General features: G+C 48.1%; 1 protein-coding gene across 1 annotated transcript in view; it reads right to left on the bottom strand.

The window, feature by feature from the left end:
- Positions 1-300: 300 nt before the first annotated feature.
- LOC140077456 (uncharacterized) overlaps positions 301-16,081 on the bottom strand; it is a 46,381-nt gene continuing 30,600 nt past the window's right edge. The window contains exons 3-4 of the mRNA XM_072124680.1: positions 5,587-5,663; positions 301-373 (exon numbers count right to left, since the gene is read on the bottom strand). Of these exons, the coding sequence (XP_071980781.1) occupies positions 301-373; positions 5,587-5,663 (150 nt within the window). The remainder of the gene's footprint in view (positions 374-5,586; positions 5,664-16,081) is intronic.

The following is a 16,081-nucleotide window of genomic DNA, read 5'->3' as shown; positions in this document are numbered from 1 at the left end:
GCAGGATATCGGGTGCAGGATCTTAGTGACTCCCGGCAGATCTGAATCCTCGTCGGACAACGCACCGCGGGATCGTGACTGGACCGGGTAGGTAAATGAGCCCCAATGTCTGTAATAATGCATTATATGGGCCCAGATATCATCCCCCCCCCGGCCCTGGGGCCTATTCCATAGGGTCAGTGGGAGATGGGCCCCCCATACATTATAGCAGATTGTGTCACATGGTATAGATGCTGCATACATTACATTACACCTCTGTCCCGCCCCCCCCCCCGCACATCACATAGACATAATAAGCGATTACCGTGTAATGTGAGACGAGTGAGACGGCCACAGTCTGAACAGAGACAAATGACTTCTCTTGTGCTTCTGTCTAGGATAAGGAAGAAAAACATCATATATATCCGTTATTACCCCTATACACAGTCACAGGAGGAGATACATCATATATATCCGTTATTACCCCCTATACACAGTCACAGGAGGAGATACATCATATATATCCGTTATTACCCCCTATACACAGTCACAGGAGGAGATACATCATATATATCCGTTATTACCTCCTATACACAGTCACAGGGGGAGATACATCATATATATCCGTTATTACCCCTATACACAGTCACAGGGGGAGATACATCATATATATCCGTTATTACCTCTATACACAGTCACAGGAGGAGATACATCATATATATCCGTTATTACCTCCTATACACAGTCACAGGAGGAGATACATCATATATATCCGTTATTACCCCTATACACAGTCACAGGGGGAGATACATCATATATATCCGTTATTACCTCCTATACACAGTCACAGGGGGAGATACATCATATATATCCGTTATTACCTCCTATACACAGTCACAGGGGGAGATACATCATATATATCCGTTATTACCTCCTATACACAGTCACAGGGGGAGATACATCATATATATCCGTTATTACCTCCTATACACAGTCACAGGGGGAGATACATCATATATATCCGTTATTACCTCCTATACACAGTCACAGGGGGAGATACATCATATATATCCGTTATTACCTCCTATACACAGTCACAGGGGGAGATACATCATATATATCCGTTATTACCCCCTATACACAGTCACAGGGGGAGATACATCATATATATCCGTTATTACCCCTATACACAGTCACAGGAGGAGATACATCATATATATCCGTTATTACCTCCTATACACAGTCACAGGGGGAGATACATCATATATATCCGTTATTACCCCTATACACAGTCACAGGGGGAGATACATCATATATATCCGTTATTACCTCTATACACAGTCACAGGAGGAGATACATCATATATATCCGTTATTACCTCCTATACACAGTCACAGGAGGAGATACATCATATATATCCGTTATTACCCCTATACACAGTCACAGGGGGAGATACATCATATATATCCGTTATTACCTCCTATACACAGTCACAGGAGGAGATACATCATATATATCCGTTATTACCTCCTATACACAGTCACAGGGGGAGATACATCATATATATCCGTTATTACCTCCTATACACAGTCACAGGGGGAGATACATCATATATATCCGTTATTACCTCCTATACACAGTCACAGGGGGAGATACATCATATATATCCGTTATTACCTCCTATACACAGTCACAGGGGGAGATACATCATATATATCCGTTATTACCTCCTATACACAGTCACAGGGGGAGATACATCATATATATCCGTTATTACCTCCTATACACAGTCACAGGGGGAGATACATCATATATATCCGTTATTACCCCTATACACAGTCACAGGGGGAGATACATCATATATATCCGTTATTACCTCCTATACACAGTCACAGGGGGAGATACATCATATATATCCGTTATTACCCCCTATACACAGTCACAGGGGGAGATACATCATATATATCCGTTATTACCTCCTATACACAGTCACAGGGGGAGATACATCATATATATCCGTTATTACCCCCTATACACAGTCACAGGGGGAGATACATCATATATATCCGTTATTACCCCCTATACACAGTCACAGGGGGAGATACATCATATATATCCGTTATTACCCTCTATACACAGTCACAGGGGGAGATACATCATATATATCCGTTATTACCCCTATACACAGTCACAGGAGGAGATACATCATATATATCCGTTATTACCCCTATACACAGTCACAGGGGGAGATACATCATATATATCCGTTATTACCCCCTATACACAGTCACAGGAGGAGATACATCATATATATCCGTTATTACCTCCTATACACAGTCACAGGGGGAGATACATCATATATATCCGTTATTACCTCCTATACACAGTCACAGGAGGAGATACATCATATATATCCGTTATTACCCCTATACACAGTCACAGGGGGAGATACATCATATATATCCGTTATTACCCCTATACACAGTCACAGGGGGAGATACATCATATATATCCGTTATTACCCCTATACACAGTCACAGGAGGAGATACATCATATATATCCGTTATTACCTCTATACACAGTCACAGGGGGAGATACATCATATATATCCGTTATTACCCCCTATACACAGTCACAGGAGGAGATACATCATATATATCCGTTATTACCCCTATACACAGTCACAGGAGGAGATACATCATATATATCCGTTATTACCTCCTATACACAGTCACAGGGGGAGATACATCATATATATCCGTTATTACCTCCTATACACAGTCACAGGAGGAGATACATCATATATATCCGTTATTACCCCCTATACACAGTCACAGGAGGAGATACATCATATATATCCGTTATTACCCCTATACACAGTCACAGGAGGAGATACATCATATATATCCGTTATTACCTCCTATACACAGTCACAGGAGGAGATACATCATATATATCCGTTATTACCTCCTATACACAGTCACAGGGGGAGATACATCATATATATCCGTTATTACCTCCTATACACAGTCACAGGAGGAGATACATCATATATATCCGTTATTACCCCCTATACACAGTCACAGGAGGAGATACATCATATATATCCGTTATTACCCCTATACACAGTCACAGGAGGAGATACATCATATATATCCGTTATTACCTCCTATACACAGTCACAGGGGGAGATACATCATATATATCCGTTATTACCTCCTATACACAGTCACAGGAGGAGATACATCATATATATCCGTTATTACCCCCTATACACAGTCACAGGAGGAGATACATCATATATATCCGTTATTACCCCTATACACAGTCACAGGAGGAGATACATCATATATATCCGTTATTACCTCCTATACACAGTCACAGGAGGAGATACATCATATATATCCGTTATTACCTCCTATACACAGTCACAGGAGGAGATACATCATATATATCCGTTATTACCCCCTATACACAGTCACAGGAGGAGATACATCATATATATCCGTTATTACCTCCTATACACAGTCACAGGGGGAGATACATCATATATATCCGTTATTACCCCTATACACAGTCACAGGAGGAGATACATCATATATATCCGTTATTACCCCCTATACACAGTCACAGGAGGAGATACATCATATATATCCGTTATTACCCCCTATACACAGTCACAGGAGGAGATACATCATATATATCCGTTATTACCCCCTATACACAGTCACAGGGGGAGATACATCATATATATCCGTTATTGCCCCTATACACAGTCACAGGAGGAGATACATCATATATATCCGTTATTACCTCCTATACACAGTCACAGGAGGAGATACATCATATATATCCGTTATTACCCCCTATACACAGTCACAGGGGGAGATACATCATATATATCCGTTATTACCTCTATACACAGTCACAGGGGGAGATACATCATATATATCCGTTATTACCCCCTATACACAGTCACAGGGGGAGATACATCATATATATCCGTTATTACCCCCTATACACAGTCACAGGGGGAGATACATCATATATATCCGTTATTACCTCCTATACACAGTCACAGGAGGAGATACATCATATATATCCGTTATTACCTCCTATACACAGTCACAGGGGGAGATACATCATATATATCCGTTATTACCTCCTATACACAGTCACAGGAGGAGATACATCATATATATCCGTTATTACCCCTATACACAGTCACAGGGGGAGATACATCATATATATCCGTTATTACCCCCTATACACAGTCACAGGGGGAGATACATCATATATATCCGTTATTACCCCCTATACACAGTCACAGGGGGAGATACATCATATATATCCGTTATTACCTCCTATACACAGTCACAGGAGGAGATACATCATATATATCCGTTATTACCTCCTATACACAGTCACAGGGGGAGATACATCATATATATCCGTTATTACCCCCTATACACAGTCACAGGAGGAGATACATCATATATATCCGTTATTACCCCTATACACAGTCACAGGAGGAGATACATCATATATATCCGTTATTACCCCTATACACAGTCACAGGAGGAGATACATCATATATATCCGTTATTACCTCCTATACACAGTCACAGGGGGAGATACATCATATATATCCGTTATTACCTCCTATACACAGTCACAGGAGGAGATACATCATATATATCCGTTATTACCCCCTATACACAGTCACAGGGGGAGATACATCATATATATCCGTTATTACCTCCTATACACAGTCACAGGGGGAGATACATCATATATATCCGTTATTACCTCCTATACACAGTCACAGGGGGAGATACATCATATATATCCGTTATTACCCCCTATACACAGTCACAGGGGGAGATACATCATATATATCCGTTATTATTGGGGCTCAGCGTGGAGGATTTCCTCCCGGGTGCAGATGCGTGGCTTTTCCATTGCTTACCGGAAAAACCTGTTGTTTATTTCCGATCACAAGCGTTAAGGGTTAAATGCACCTGTGATGGGGAGAAGCGCATGTGCAGCATGTGAATACAGCCCAAGCCCTCCGGAGGGGAGACAGCTGCTCAGAAACCTCTAGTGTCCGCTAAATGGTGAACAAGGGGATTGGACACGCCGAAATCCAGCAGTGTGATCCCCTGGGAGACCTCTGAGACCTGCACTCACTCTCATCGTGTCGTACTCCAGCTGCTCTCCTCACACACGCACACTTGGCCCAGCTGAGGGTGCATGTAGTCTTGATGAGGATAGCGGATCAGCTGAGATCAATCTGGGTGGGAGGTGGACATGCACATGAGGTGGCGCTGGTCCAATACTGGGAGCACTGAGGGTCCGCACTGGCCGCGTTGTTATAGGGTCACCTATACATTATATGTCGCTGGGGACGAGGAGTAAAGGTAACATTGCATCCATAGGGACTCTGACACCTACACACAGACCCAGGGGGGACCGGAACGGAGACGCAACGGGAACATTTCATTTTACTATATTTTTACTACAACGCTGGGAAATCTAGTTCCCTGAGCGAGCGCTGCGCCATTCCTAGGACTGACGCTCCGTGGGGTCTCGGCAGTCATACTCACTCCTTCTTTTTGTGCCTTGAAGTTCTGTCAGTTTCACACCCCGATCCGATATCTGTTTCCACACTGGAAGCCAGCGACTGCAAGAGAAGGGATGACACCGGATTACTGTCAGTGCACAATCAGGAGGGGTGCGCAGCGCAGGACGCAGGGCATGTCCCCAATGTGGTCAGTTCTAAACTCATTTCTTCATTGCAAGGTTTGTGATCTCCAAGAAGGGACCAGGATGACGGCACACGTGGTGTTTTGAGCGCGTTTTTGGCCCATTTTTAAGTAGTCCTCAAAAAATACATGCGTTTTTTGACGGACTGCTTAAAAACGGGCCAAAAACGCCACTTGTGCCATCACCCTGAGGGTGCGTTCACACGCTGCGTTTTGGTCGTGTTTTCATTGCGTTTGAAACGCATATACAACTGATGAGAGGTGATTTGCCTAATTACATTACCGTTTACGTTTGTAAATGAAATGTTAACGCATGCGTTAACATCGCGTTTACGATGCGTTTTGTAAACGAAAATGTTAACAGTGATGTAATTATGCAAATCACCTCTCATCAGTTGTATATGCGTTTTTGACCAGTTTGGATTAAGATAATTGCTCAAACCTGTCAAAAACGCATAATTGCTCAAATTTTTCAAAAACGCATGCGTTTTTAACGATCTGAAAACGCACTAACCAAAAACGGCCCAAAAACGGCCTAAAAACGCCATGTGTGTCTTCACCCTGAGGGCGCGTTCACACGTTGCGTTTTGACCTGCGTTTTCATTGCGTTTGAAACGCATATACAACAGCTGAGGAGAGGTGATTTGCCTAATTTCATCACTGTTAACGCATGCGTTAACAAGGTGTTAACGCATGCGTTTTGTTAACGCATGCGTTAACATTGCGTTTACAAACGTAAACGGTAATGTAATTAGGCAAATTACCTCACATCAGCTGTTGTATATGCGTTCCAAACGCAATGAAAACGCAACCAAAACGCAACGTGTGAACGCGCCCTGAGGGTACAAGAACGTTCCTTCAGGATGAGGGACGTAACAGAAGGAAGGCTTTCTGCTGCTCAGCCCCCCCAAAGCAGCATTGACTTTGCTGGACAACCCCTTTAAAATCTTGGACAACCATTTTAATATCCCAGTACAGGACTTTAAGGATCGGGGTTTTCTTATCTCGCAGCTTCCTGGACCATGAGGTTTCCATAGACCTGAACGCAGGACCAATGTCTGGCGCCTCCTCCAAATTCTGGCCTTGCCTCGAGACGCTTTGGGCCAAACCCGTTTGAAATAGGTTCCAGTGGTTCTATCACTTATGTTAGTGACATACGGTAAGATGTGGGAGATGGCACACGGCATCATCTAAGACAAAAAGGACCAAATCTGCACCCGCTCTCTGACCAAAAAAACGTATTCTAATCAAATCATCCTACAGGTCATAGGTCACCTCTATACATACAGAAGACACGGAGCGGGGACATAGGTCACCTCTATACATACAGAAGACATGGACATAGGTCACCTCTATACATACAGAAGACATGGACATAGGTCACCTCTATACATACAGAAGACACGGAGCGGGGACATAGGTCACCTCTATACATACAGAAGACATGGACATAGGTCACCTCTATACATACAGAAGACATGGACATAGGTCACCTCTATACATACAGAAGACACGGAGCGGGGACATAGGTCACCTCTATACATACAGAAGACATGGAGCGGGGACATAGGTCACCTCTATACATACAGAAGACACGGAGCGGGGACATAGGTCACCTCTATACATACAGAAGACACGGAGCAGGGACATAAGTCACCTCTATACATACAGAAGACATGGAGCGGGGACATAGGTCACCTCTATACATACAGAAGACATGGACATAGGTCACCTCTATACATACAGAAGACACGGAGCGGGGACATAGGTCACCTCTATACATACAGAAGACATGGAGCGGGGACATAGGTCACCTCTATACATACAGAAGACACGGAGCGGGGACATAGGTCACCTCTATACATACAGAAGACATGGACATAGGTCACCTCTATACATACAGAAGACATGGAGCGGGGACATAGGGCACCTCTATACATACAGAAGACACGGAGCGGGGACATAGGTCACCTCTATACATACAGAAGACACGGAGCGGGGACATAGGTCACCTCTATACATACAGAAGACACGGAGCGGGGACATAGGGCACCTCTATACATACAGAAGACATGGAGCGGGGACATAGGTCACCTCTACACATACAGAAGACACGGAGCGGGGACATAGGTCACCTCTATACATACAGAAGACATGGAGCGGGGACATAGGTCACCTCTATACATACAGAAGACATGGAGCGGGGACATAGGTCACCTCTATACATACAGAAGACATGGAGCGGGGACATAGGTCACCTCTATACATACAGAAGACATGGACATAGGTCACCTCTATACATACAGAAGACACGGAGCGGGGACATAGGTCACCTCTATACATACAGAAGACATGGAGCTGGGACATAGGTCACCTCTATACATACAGAAGACACGGAGCGGGGACATAGGTCACCTCTATACATACAGAAGACACGGAGCGGGGACATAGGTCACCTCTATACATACAGAAGACATGGACATAGGTCACCTCTATACATACAGAAGACACGGAGCGGGGACATAGGTCACCTCTATACATACAGAAGACACGGAGCGGGGACATAGGTCACCTCTATACATACAGAAGACATGGAGCGGGGGCATAGGTCACCTCTATACATACAGAAGACACGGAGCGGGGACATAGGTCACCTCTATACATACAGAAGACATGGAGCGGGGACATAGGTCACCTCTATACATACAGAAGACATGGAGCGGGGACATAGGTCACCTCTATACATACAGAAGACACGGAGCGGGGACATAGGTCACCTCTATACATACAGAAGACATGGAGCGGGGACATAGGTCACCTCTATACATACAGAAGACACGGAGCGGGGACATAGGTCACCTCTATACATACAGAAGACATGGAGCGGGGACATAGGTCACCTCTATACATACAGAAGACACGGAACGGGGACATAGGTCACCTCTATACATACAGAAGACATGGAGCGGGGACATAGGTCACCTCTATACATACAGAAGACACGGAGCGGGGACATAGGTCACCTCTATACATACAGAAGACATGGACATAGGTCACCTCTATACATACAGAAGACACGGAGCGGGGACATAGGTCACCTCTATACATACAGAAGACACGGAGCGGGGACATAGGTCACCTCTATACATACAGAAGACACGGAGCAGGGACGTAGGTCACCTCTATACATACAGAAGACATGGACATAGGTCACCTCTATACATACAGAAGACACGGAGCGGGGACATAGGTCACCTCTATACATACAGAAGACATGGAGCGGGGACATAGGTCACCTCTATACATACAGAAGACATGGAGCGGGGACATAGGTCACCTCTATACATACAGAAGACATGGAGCGGGGACATAGGTCACCTCTATACATACAGAAGACACGGAGCGGGGACATAGGTCACCTCTATACATACAGAAGACACGGAGCGGGGACATAGGTCACCTCTATACATACAGAAGACATGGACATAGGTCACCTCTATACATACAGAAGACATGGACATAGGTCACCTCTATACATACAGAAGACATGGACATAGGTCACCTCTATACATACAGAAGACATGGAGCGGGGACATAGGTCACCTCTATACATACAGAAGACACGGACATAGGTCACCTCTATACATACAGAAGACACGGAGCGGGGACATAGGTCACCTCTATACATACAGAAGACACGGAGCGGGGACATAGGTCACCTCTATACATACAGAAGACATGGAGCGGGGACATAGGTCACCTCTATACATACAGAAGACACGGAGCGGGGACATAGGTCACCTCTATACATACAGAAGACATGGACATAGGTCACCTCTATACATACAGAAGACATGGACATAGGTCACCTCTATACATACAGAAGACACGGAGCGGGGACATAGGTCACCTCTATACATACAGAAGACATGGAGCGGGGACATAGGTCACCTCTATACATACAGAAGACACGGAGCGGGGACATAGGTCACCTCTATACATACAGAAGACACGGAGCGGGGACATAGGTCACCTCTATACATACAGAAGACATGGAGCGGGGACATAGGTCACCTCTATACATACAGAAGACATGGACATAGGTCACCTCTATACATACAGAAGACACGGAGCGGGGACATAGGTCACCTCTATACATACAGAAGACATGGACATAGGTCACCTCTATACATACAGAAGACATGGACATAGGTCACCTCTATACATACAGAAGACATGGAGCGGGGACATAGGTCACCTCTATACATACAGAAGACATGGAGCGGGGGCATAGGTCACCTCTATACATACAGAAGACACGGAGCGGGGACATAGGTCACCTCTATACATACAGAAGACACGGAGCGGGGGCATAGGTCACCTCTATACATACAGAAGACACGGAGCGGGGACATAGGTCACCTCTATACATACAGAAGACATGGACATAGGTCACCTCTATACATACAGAAGACACGGAGCGGGGACATAGGTCACCTCTATACATACAGAAGACACGGAGCGGGGACATAGGTCACCTCTATACATACAGAAGACATGGACATAGGTCACCTCTATACATACAGAAGACACGGAGCGGGGACATAGGTCACCTCTATACATACAGAAGACATGGAGCGGGGACATAGGTCACCTCTATACATACAGAAGACACGGAGCGGGGACATAGGTCACCTCTATACATACAGAAGACACGGACATAGGTCACCTCTATACATACAGAAGACATGGAGCGGGGACATAGGTCACCTCTATACATACAGAAGACATGGAGCGGGGACATAGGTCACCTCTATACATACAGAAGACACGGAGCGGGGACATAGGTCACCTCTATACATACAGAAGACACGGAGCGGGGACATAGGTCACCTCTATACATACAGAAGACATGGAGCGGGGACATAGGTCACCTCTATACATACAGAAGACATGGAGCGGGGACATAGGTCACCTCTATACATACAGAAGACATGGAGCGGGGACATAGGTCACCTCTATACATACAGAAGACACGGAGCGGGGACATAGGTCACCTCTATACATACAGAAGACACGGAGCGGGGACATAGGTCACCTCTATACATACAGAAGACATGGAGCGGGGACATAGGTCACCTCTATACATACAGAAGACACGGAGCGGGGACATAGGTCACCTCTATACATACAGAAGACACGGAGCGGGGGCATAGGTCACCTCTATACATACAGAAGACACGGAGCGGGGACATAGGTCACCTCTATACATACAGAAGACATGGAGCGGGGACATAGGTCACCTCTATACATACAGAAGACATGGACATAGGTCACCTCTATACATACAGAAGACACGGAGCAGGGACATAGGTCACCTCTATACATACAGAAGACACGGAGCGGGGACATAGGTCACCTCTATACATACAGAAGACACGGAGCGGGGACATAGGTCACCTCTATACATACAGAAGACACGGAGCGGGGACATAGGTCACCTCTATACATACAGAAGACACGGAACGGGGACATAGGTCACCTCTATACATACAGAAGACATGGAGCGGGGACATAGGTCACCTCTATACATACAGAAGACACGGAGCGGGGACATAGGTCACCTCTATACATACAGAAGACACGGAACGGGGACATAGGTCACCTCTATACATACAGAAGACATGGAGCAGGGACATAGGTCACCTCTATACATACAGAAGACACGGAGCGGGGACATAGGTCACCTCTATACATACAGAAGACATGGAGCGGGGACATAGGTCACCTCTATACATACAGAAGACACGGAGCGGGGACATAGGTCACCTCTATACATACAGAAGACACGGAGCGGGGACATAGGTCACCTCTATACATACAGAAGACACGGAGCGGGGACATAGGTCACCTCTATACATACAGAAGACACGGAGCGGGGACATAGGTCACCTCTATACATACAGAAGACACGGAGCGGGGACATAGGTCACCTCTATACATACAGAAGACACGGAGCGGGGACATAGGTCACCTCTATACATACAGAAGACATGGAGCAGGGACATAGGTCACCTCTATACATACAGAAGACACGGAGCGGGGACATAGGTCACCTCTATACATACAGAAGACACGGAACGGGGACATAGGTCACCTCTATACATACAGAAGACATGGAGCGGGGACATAGGTCACCTCTATACATACAGAAGACACGGAGCGGGGACATAGGTCACCTCTATACATACAGAAGACATGGAGCGGGGACATAGGTCACCTCTATACATACAGAAGACATGGAGCGGGGACATAGGTCACCTCTATACATACAGAAGACATGGAGCGGGGACATAGGTCAAGGTTCATGACGAGTTCATTATATAAACAGGCGGCTTCTTACTGATCGCCCCAAAATCCCATTCTAGAGGCCAAAGCCTAACACAACCCCCAGAGACCCCAAGACAATAGACCACCGAGACGCAAGGGTTTGAACACATAACTGTGAGGTCCTTAGACTCCAACAATGAAGCAGACCCTCTAAGGGGCGCAGGAAAGTCCCTGGTTTGGTCTTTTTTACTATGGAGATTCCGGGTCCTTGCGCTGCGATTCCGGGTCCTTGCGCTGCGATTCCGGGTCCTTGCGCTGTGATTCCGGGTCCTTGCACAGTCTTTGCTTCTCTTGGTGAGATACAAGAGGTAGTCACCTGGAGGTCCTCCCATCACAGGTGCCCTGTCAGGGGTAATAAGGGAGAATTCTTGCCCTATAGATGGGGTTGGGGGCATCAGTTGTGCAGGAGTCGGCTGATCGTCCTACTGAAGAGACTCCTAGAACTTGTATTATGGCCAGTAAAAAGCAAAAGCGAGTGGCCGCCATTACTTTAAGAAATGAAGGTCTCGCAGTCTGAAAAATTACACTACAAAGAAACTGGGGGAGGAGCGCCTCGGGAAACGAAGACAAAGGGCCACCTGTGCGGCGGAGGGCAAGGGCCACCTGTGCGGCGGAGGGCAAGGGCCACCTGTGCGGCGGAGGGCAAGGGCCACCTGTGCGGCGGAGGGCAAGGGCCACCTGTGCGGCGGAGGGCAAGGGCCACCTGTGCGGCGGAGGGCAAGGGCCACCTGTGCGGCGGAGGGCAAGGGCCACCTGTGCGGCGGAGGGCAAGGGCCACCTGTGCTGCGGAGGGCAAGGGCCACCTGTGCGGCGGAGGGCAAGGGCCACCTGTGCGGCGGAGGGCAAGGGCCACCTGTGCTGCGGAGGGCAAGGGCCACCTCTGCTGCGGAGGGCAAGGGCCACCTCTGCTGCGGAGGGCAAGGGCCACCTCTGCTGCGGAGGGCAAGGGCCACCTCTGCTGCGGAGGGCAAGGCTTTGCTGGTGATGCTGTTTGTTGGGGGTTATAGGAAGCTGCTGCCATTCCTTCCGGTTTGCATTTACCTGGACCATCAACAGGGCAATGATCCAAAACACCTCCAGGCTGTGTGAGGTCTATGTGACCGAGAGGAAGGGTGATGGGGTCTACACCAGATGACCCGGCCCCTACAGTCACCAGACCTGAACCCAATGGTTTGGGGTGAGCTGGACCGCAGGGTGAAGTCTAACGGCCCAAAATGTCCTGAGCATCTCTGGGAAGTCCTCCAACTGTGGGAGACCATTCCAGGTGACTACCTCTTGTATACAGATAGACTTTTGGTCTACACTGTATATAGTCTATATGTGTCCCTATGGTCACATGACTGGCGCCATCTCTCATAAAGGTTCAGTGAACATTTCATTCATAGTTCTAACAAATTCTTCCTAGAACTTTAAATGTCAAAGATTGCAGACGACACAGGTAAGTAATGAGGAGCCCCCCTGGTGTGACCCTCTGATTATCACCCCTCCCCCCAGGTGTGACCCTCTGATCATCACCAGGAGATGCTTCACCCCTCCCCCGAGGTGTGACCCTCTGATCATCACCAGGAGATGCTTCACCCCTCCCCCGAGGTGTGACCCTCTGATCATCACCAGGAGACACTTCACCCCTCCCCCCAGGTGTGACCCTCTGATCATCACCAGGAGACGCTTCACCCCTCCCCCCAGGTGTGACCCTCTGACCATCACCAGGAGACGCTTCACCCCTCCCCCGAGGTGTGACCCTCTGATCATCACCAGGAGATGCTTCACCCCTCCCCCCAGGTGTGACCCTCTGATCATCACCAGGAGACGCTTCACCCCTCCCCCGAGGTGTGACCCTCTGACCATCACCAGGAGACGCTTCACCCCTCCCCCGAGGTGTGACCCTCTGATCATCACCAGGAGATGCTTCACCCCTCCCCCCAGGTGTGACCCTCTGATCATCACCAGGAGACGCTTCACCCCTCCCCCGAGGTGTGACTCTCTGATCATCACCAGGAGACGCTTCACCCCTTCCCCCAGGTGTGACCCTCTGATCACCAGGAGACGCTTCACCCCTCCCCCGAGGTCTGACCCTCTGATCATCACCAGGAGACGCTTCACCCCTTCCCCCAGGTGTGACCCTCTGATCATCACCAGGAGACGCCTCACCCCTCCCCCGAGGTGTGACCCTCTGATCATCACCAGGAGACGCTTCACCCCTCCCCCCAGGTGTGACCCTCTGATCATCACCAGGAGACGCTTCACCCCTCCCCCGAGGTGTGACCCTCTGATCATCACCAGGAGACGCTTCACCCCTCCCCCCAGGTGTGACCCTCTGATCATCACCAGGAGACGCTTCACCCCTCCCCCGAGGTGTGACTCTCTGATCATCACCAGGAGACGTTTAACCCCTCCCCCGAGGTGTGACCCTCTGATCATCACCAGGAGACGCATCACCCCTCCCCCGAGGTGTGACCCTCTGATCACCAGGAGACACTTCACCCCTCCCCCGAGGTGTGACCCTCTGATCATCACCAGGAGACACTTCACCCCTCCCCCGAGGTGTGACCCTCTGATCATCACCAGGAGACGCTTCACCCCTCCCCCGAGGTGTGACCCTCTGATCATCACCAGGAGACGCTTCACCCCTCCCCCGAGGTGTGACCCTCTGATCATCACCCCTCCCCCCAGGTGTGACCCTCTGATCATCACCAGGAGACACTTCACCCCTCCCCCGAGGTGTGACCCTCTGATCATCACCAGGAGACGCTTCACCCCTCCCCCGAGGTGTGACCCTCTGATCATCACCAGGAGATGCTTCACCCCTTCCCCCGAGGTGTGACCCTCTGATCATCACCAGGAGACGCTTCACCCCTCCCCCCAGGTGTGACCCTCTGATCATCACCAGGAGACGCTTCACCCCTTCCCCCAGGTAGAACATAACAATCCAGCGTCTGGAATCCGGTACATTGTCCGATTTTACACAAGTCATTTCATAAAAAAAAAGTCATCGGACCACATTCCTGGGAGAAACAAGGAGTTCCTGATGTACGATACAAGTGATTACCATCAAGACTCAGGTGCCAAGGGCTAGAGATTTTCTCTTTTCCATTGTTATTCAAGCTCCAAGTAGACGGATGGGCATTCCTGTGCCACGTGTAACGCTTTACCGGAGGTTACACCTTCATGACAAACAATAGGTGGAAGGGATCATCACAATAGGACGTTCCCGGGTGTCCAAACTGGTCAGGAGCTGATCTACGCGGCATCTTATGTGTATGGCGCCTGTAACTCTAAAGTCTCGGCCTCCAGCTTGGTCTCTGTGGGTACATGCATGCCCAAAAGGAACCTTCTAGATTGGCACAGATATTTTTTGGGACACAGAATCTTGGACGCTTTGAGATCATTAAACCGTTGCAAGATATTTACGTTTCGGTCATTATGCTGACTGGGCCTTGAGGTGACCAATAGTAGGTTCTGGTTCAGGGTGTAGAGGATGCCCCCTGTCTATGGTGATGGTAGAACCTCCTCTCCTCTAGGTGTAGAGGATGCCCCCTGTCTATGGTGATGGTAGAACCTCCTCTCCTCTAGGTGTAGAGGATGCCCCCATGTCTATGGTGATGGTAGAACCTCCTCTCCTCTAGGTGTAGAGGATGCCCCCTGTCTATGGTGGTGGTAGAACCTCCTCTCCTCTAGGTGTAGAGGATGCCCCCTGTCTATGGTGATGGAAGAACCTCCTCTCCTCTAGGTGTAGAGGATGCCCCCTGTCTATGGTGATGGTAGAACCTCCTCTCCTCTAGGTGTGGAGGATGTCCCCTGTCTATGGTGATGGTAGAACCTCCTCTCCTCTAGGTGTAGAGGATGCCCCCTGTCTATGGTGATGGTAGATCCTCCTCTCCTCTAGGTGTAGAGGATGTCCCCTGTCTATGGTGATGGTAGTACCTCCTCTCCTCTAGGTGTAGAG

The sequence above is a fragment of the Engystomops pustulosus genome, chromosome 9, assembly GCF_040894005.1.
Source record: "Engystomops pustulosus chromosome 9, aEngPut4.maternal, whole genome shotgun sequence".
Taxonomy (NCBI): domain Eukaryota; kingdom Metazoa; phylum Chordata; class Amphibia; order Anura; family Leptodactylidae; genus Engystomops; species Engystomops pustulosus.
The sequence above is the reverse complement of the archived record's forward strand: the minus strand, read 5'-3'. Positions and strand labels throughout refer to the sequence as shown.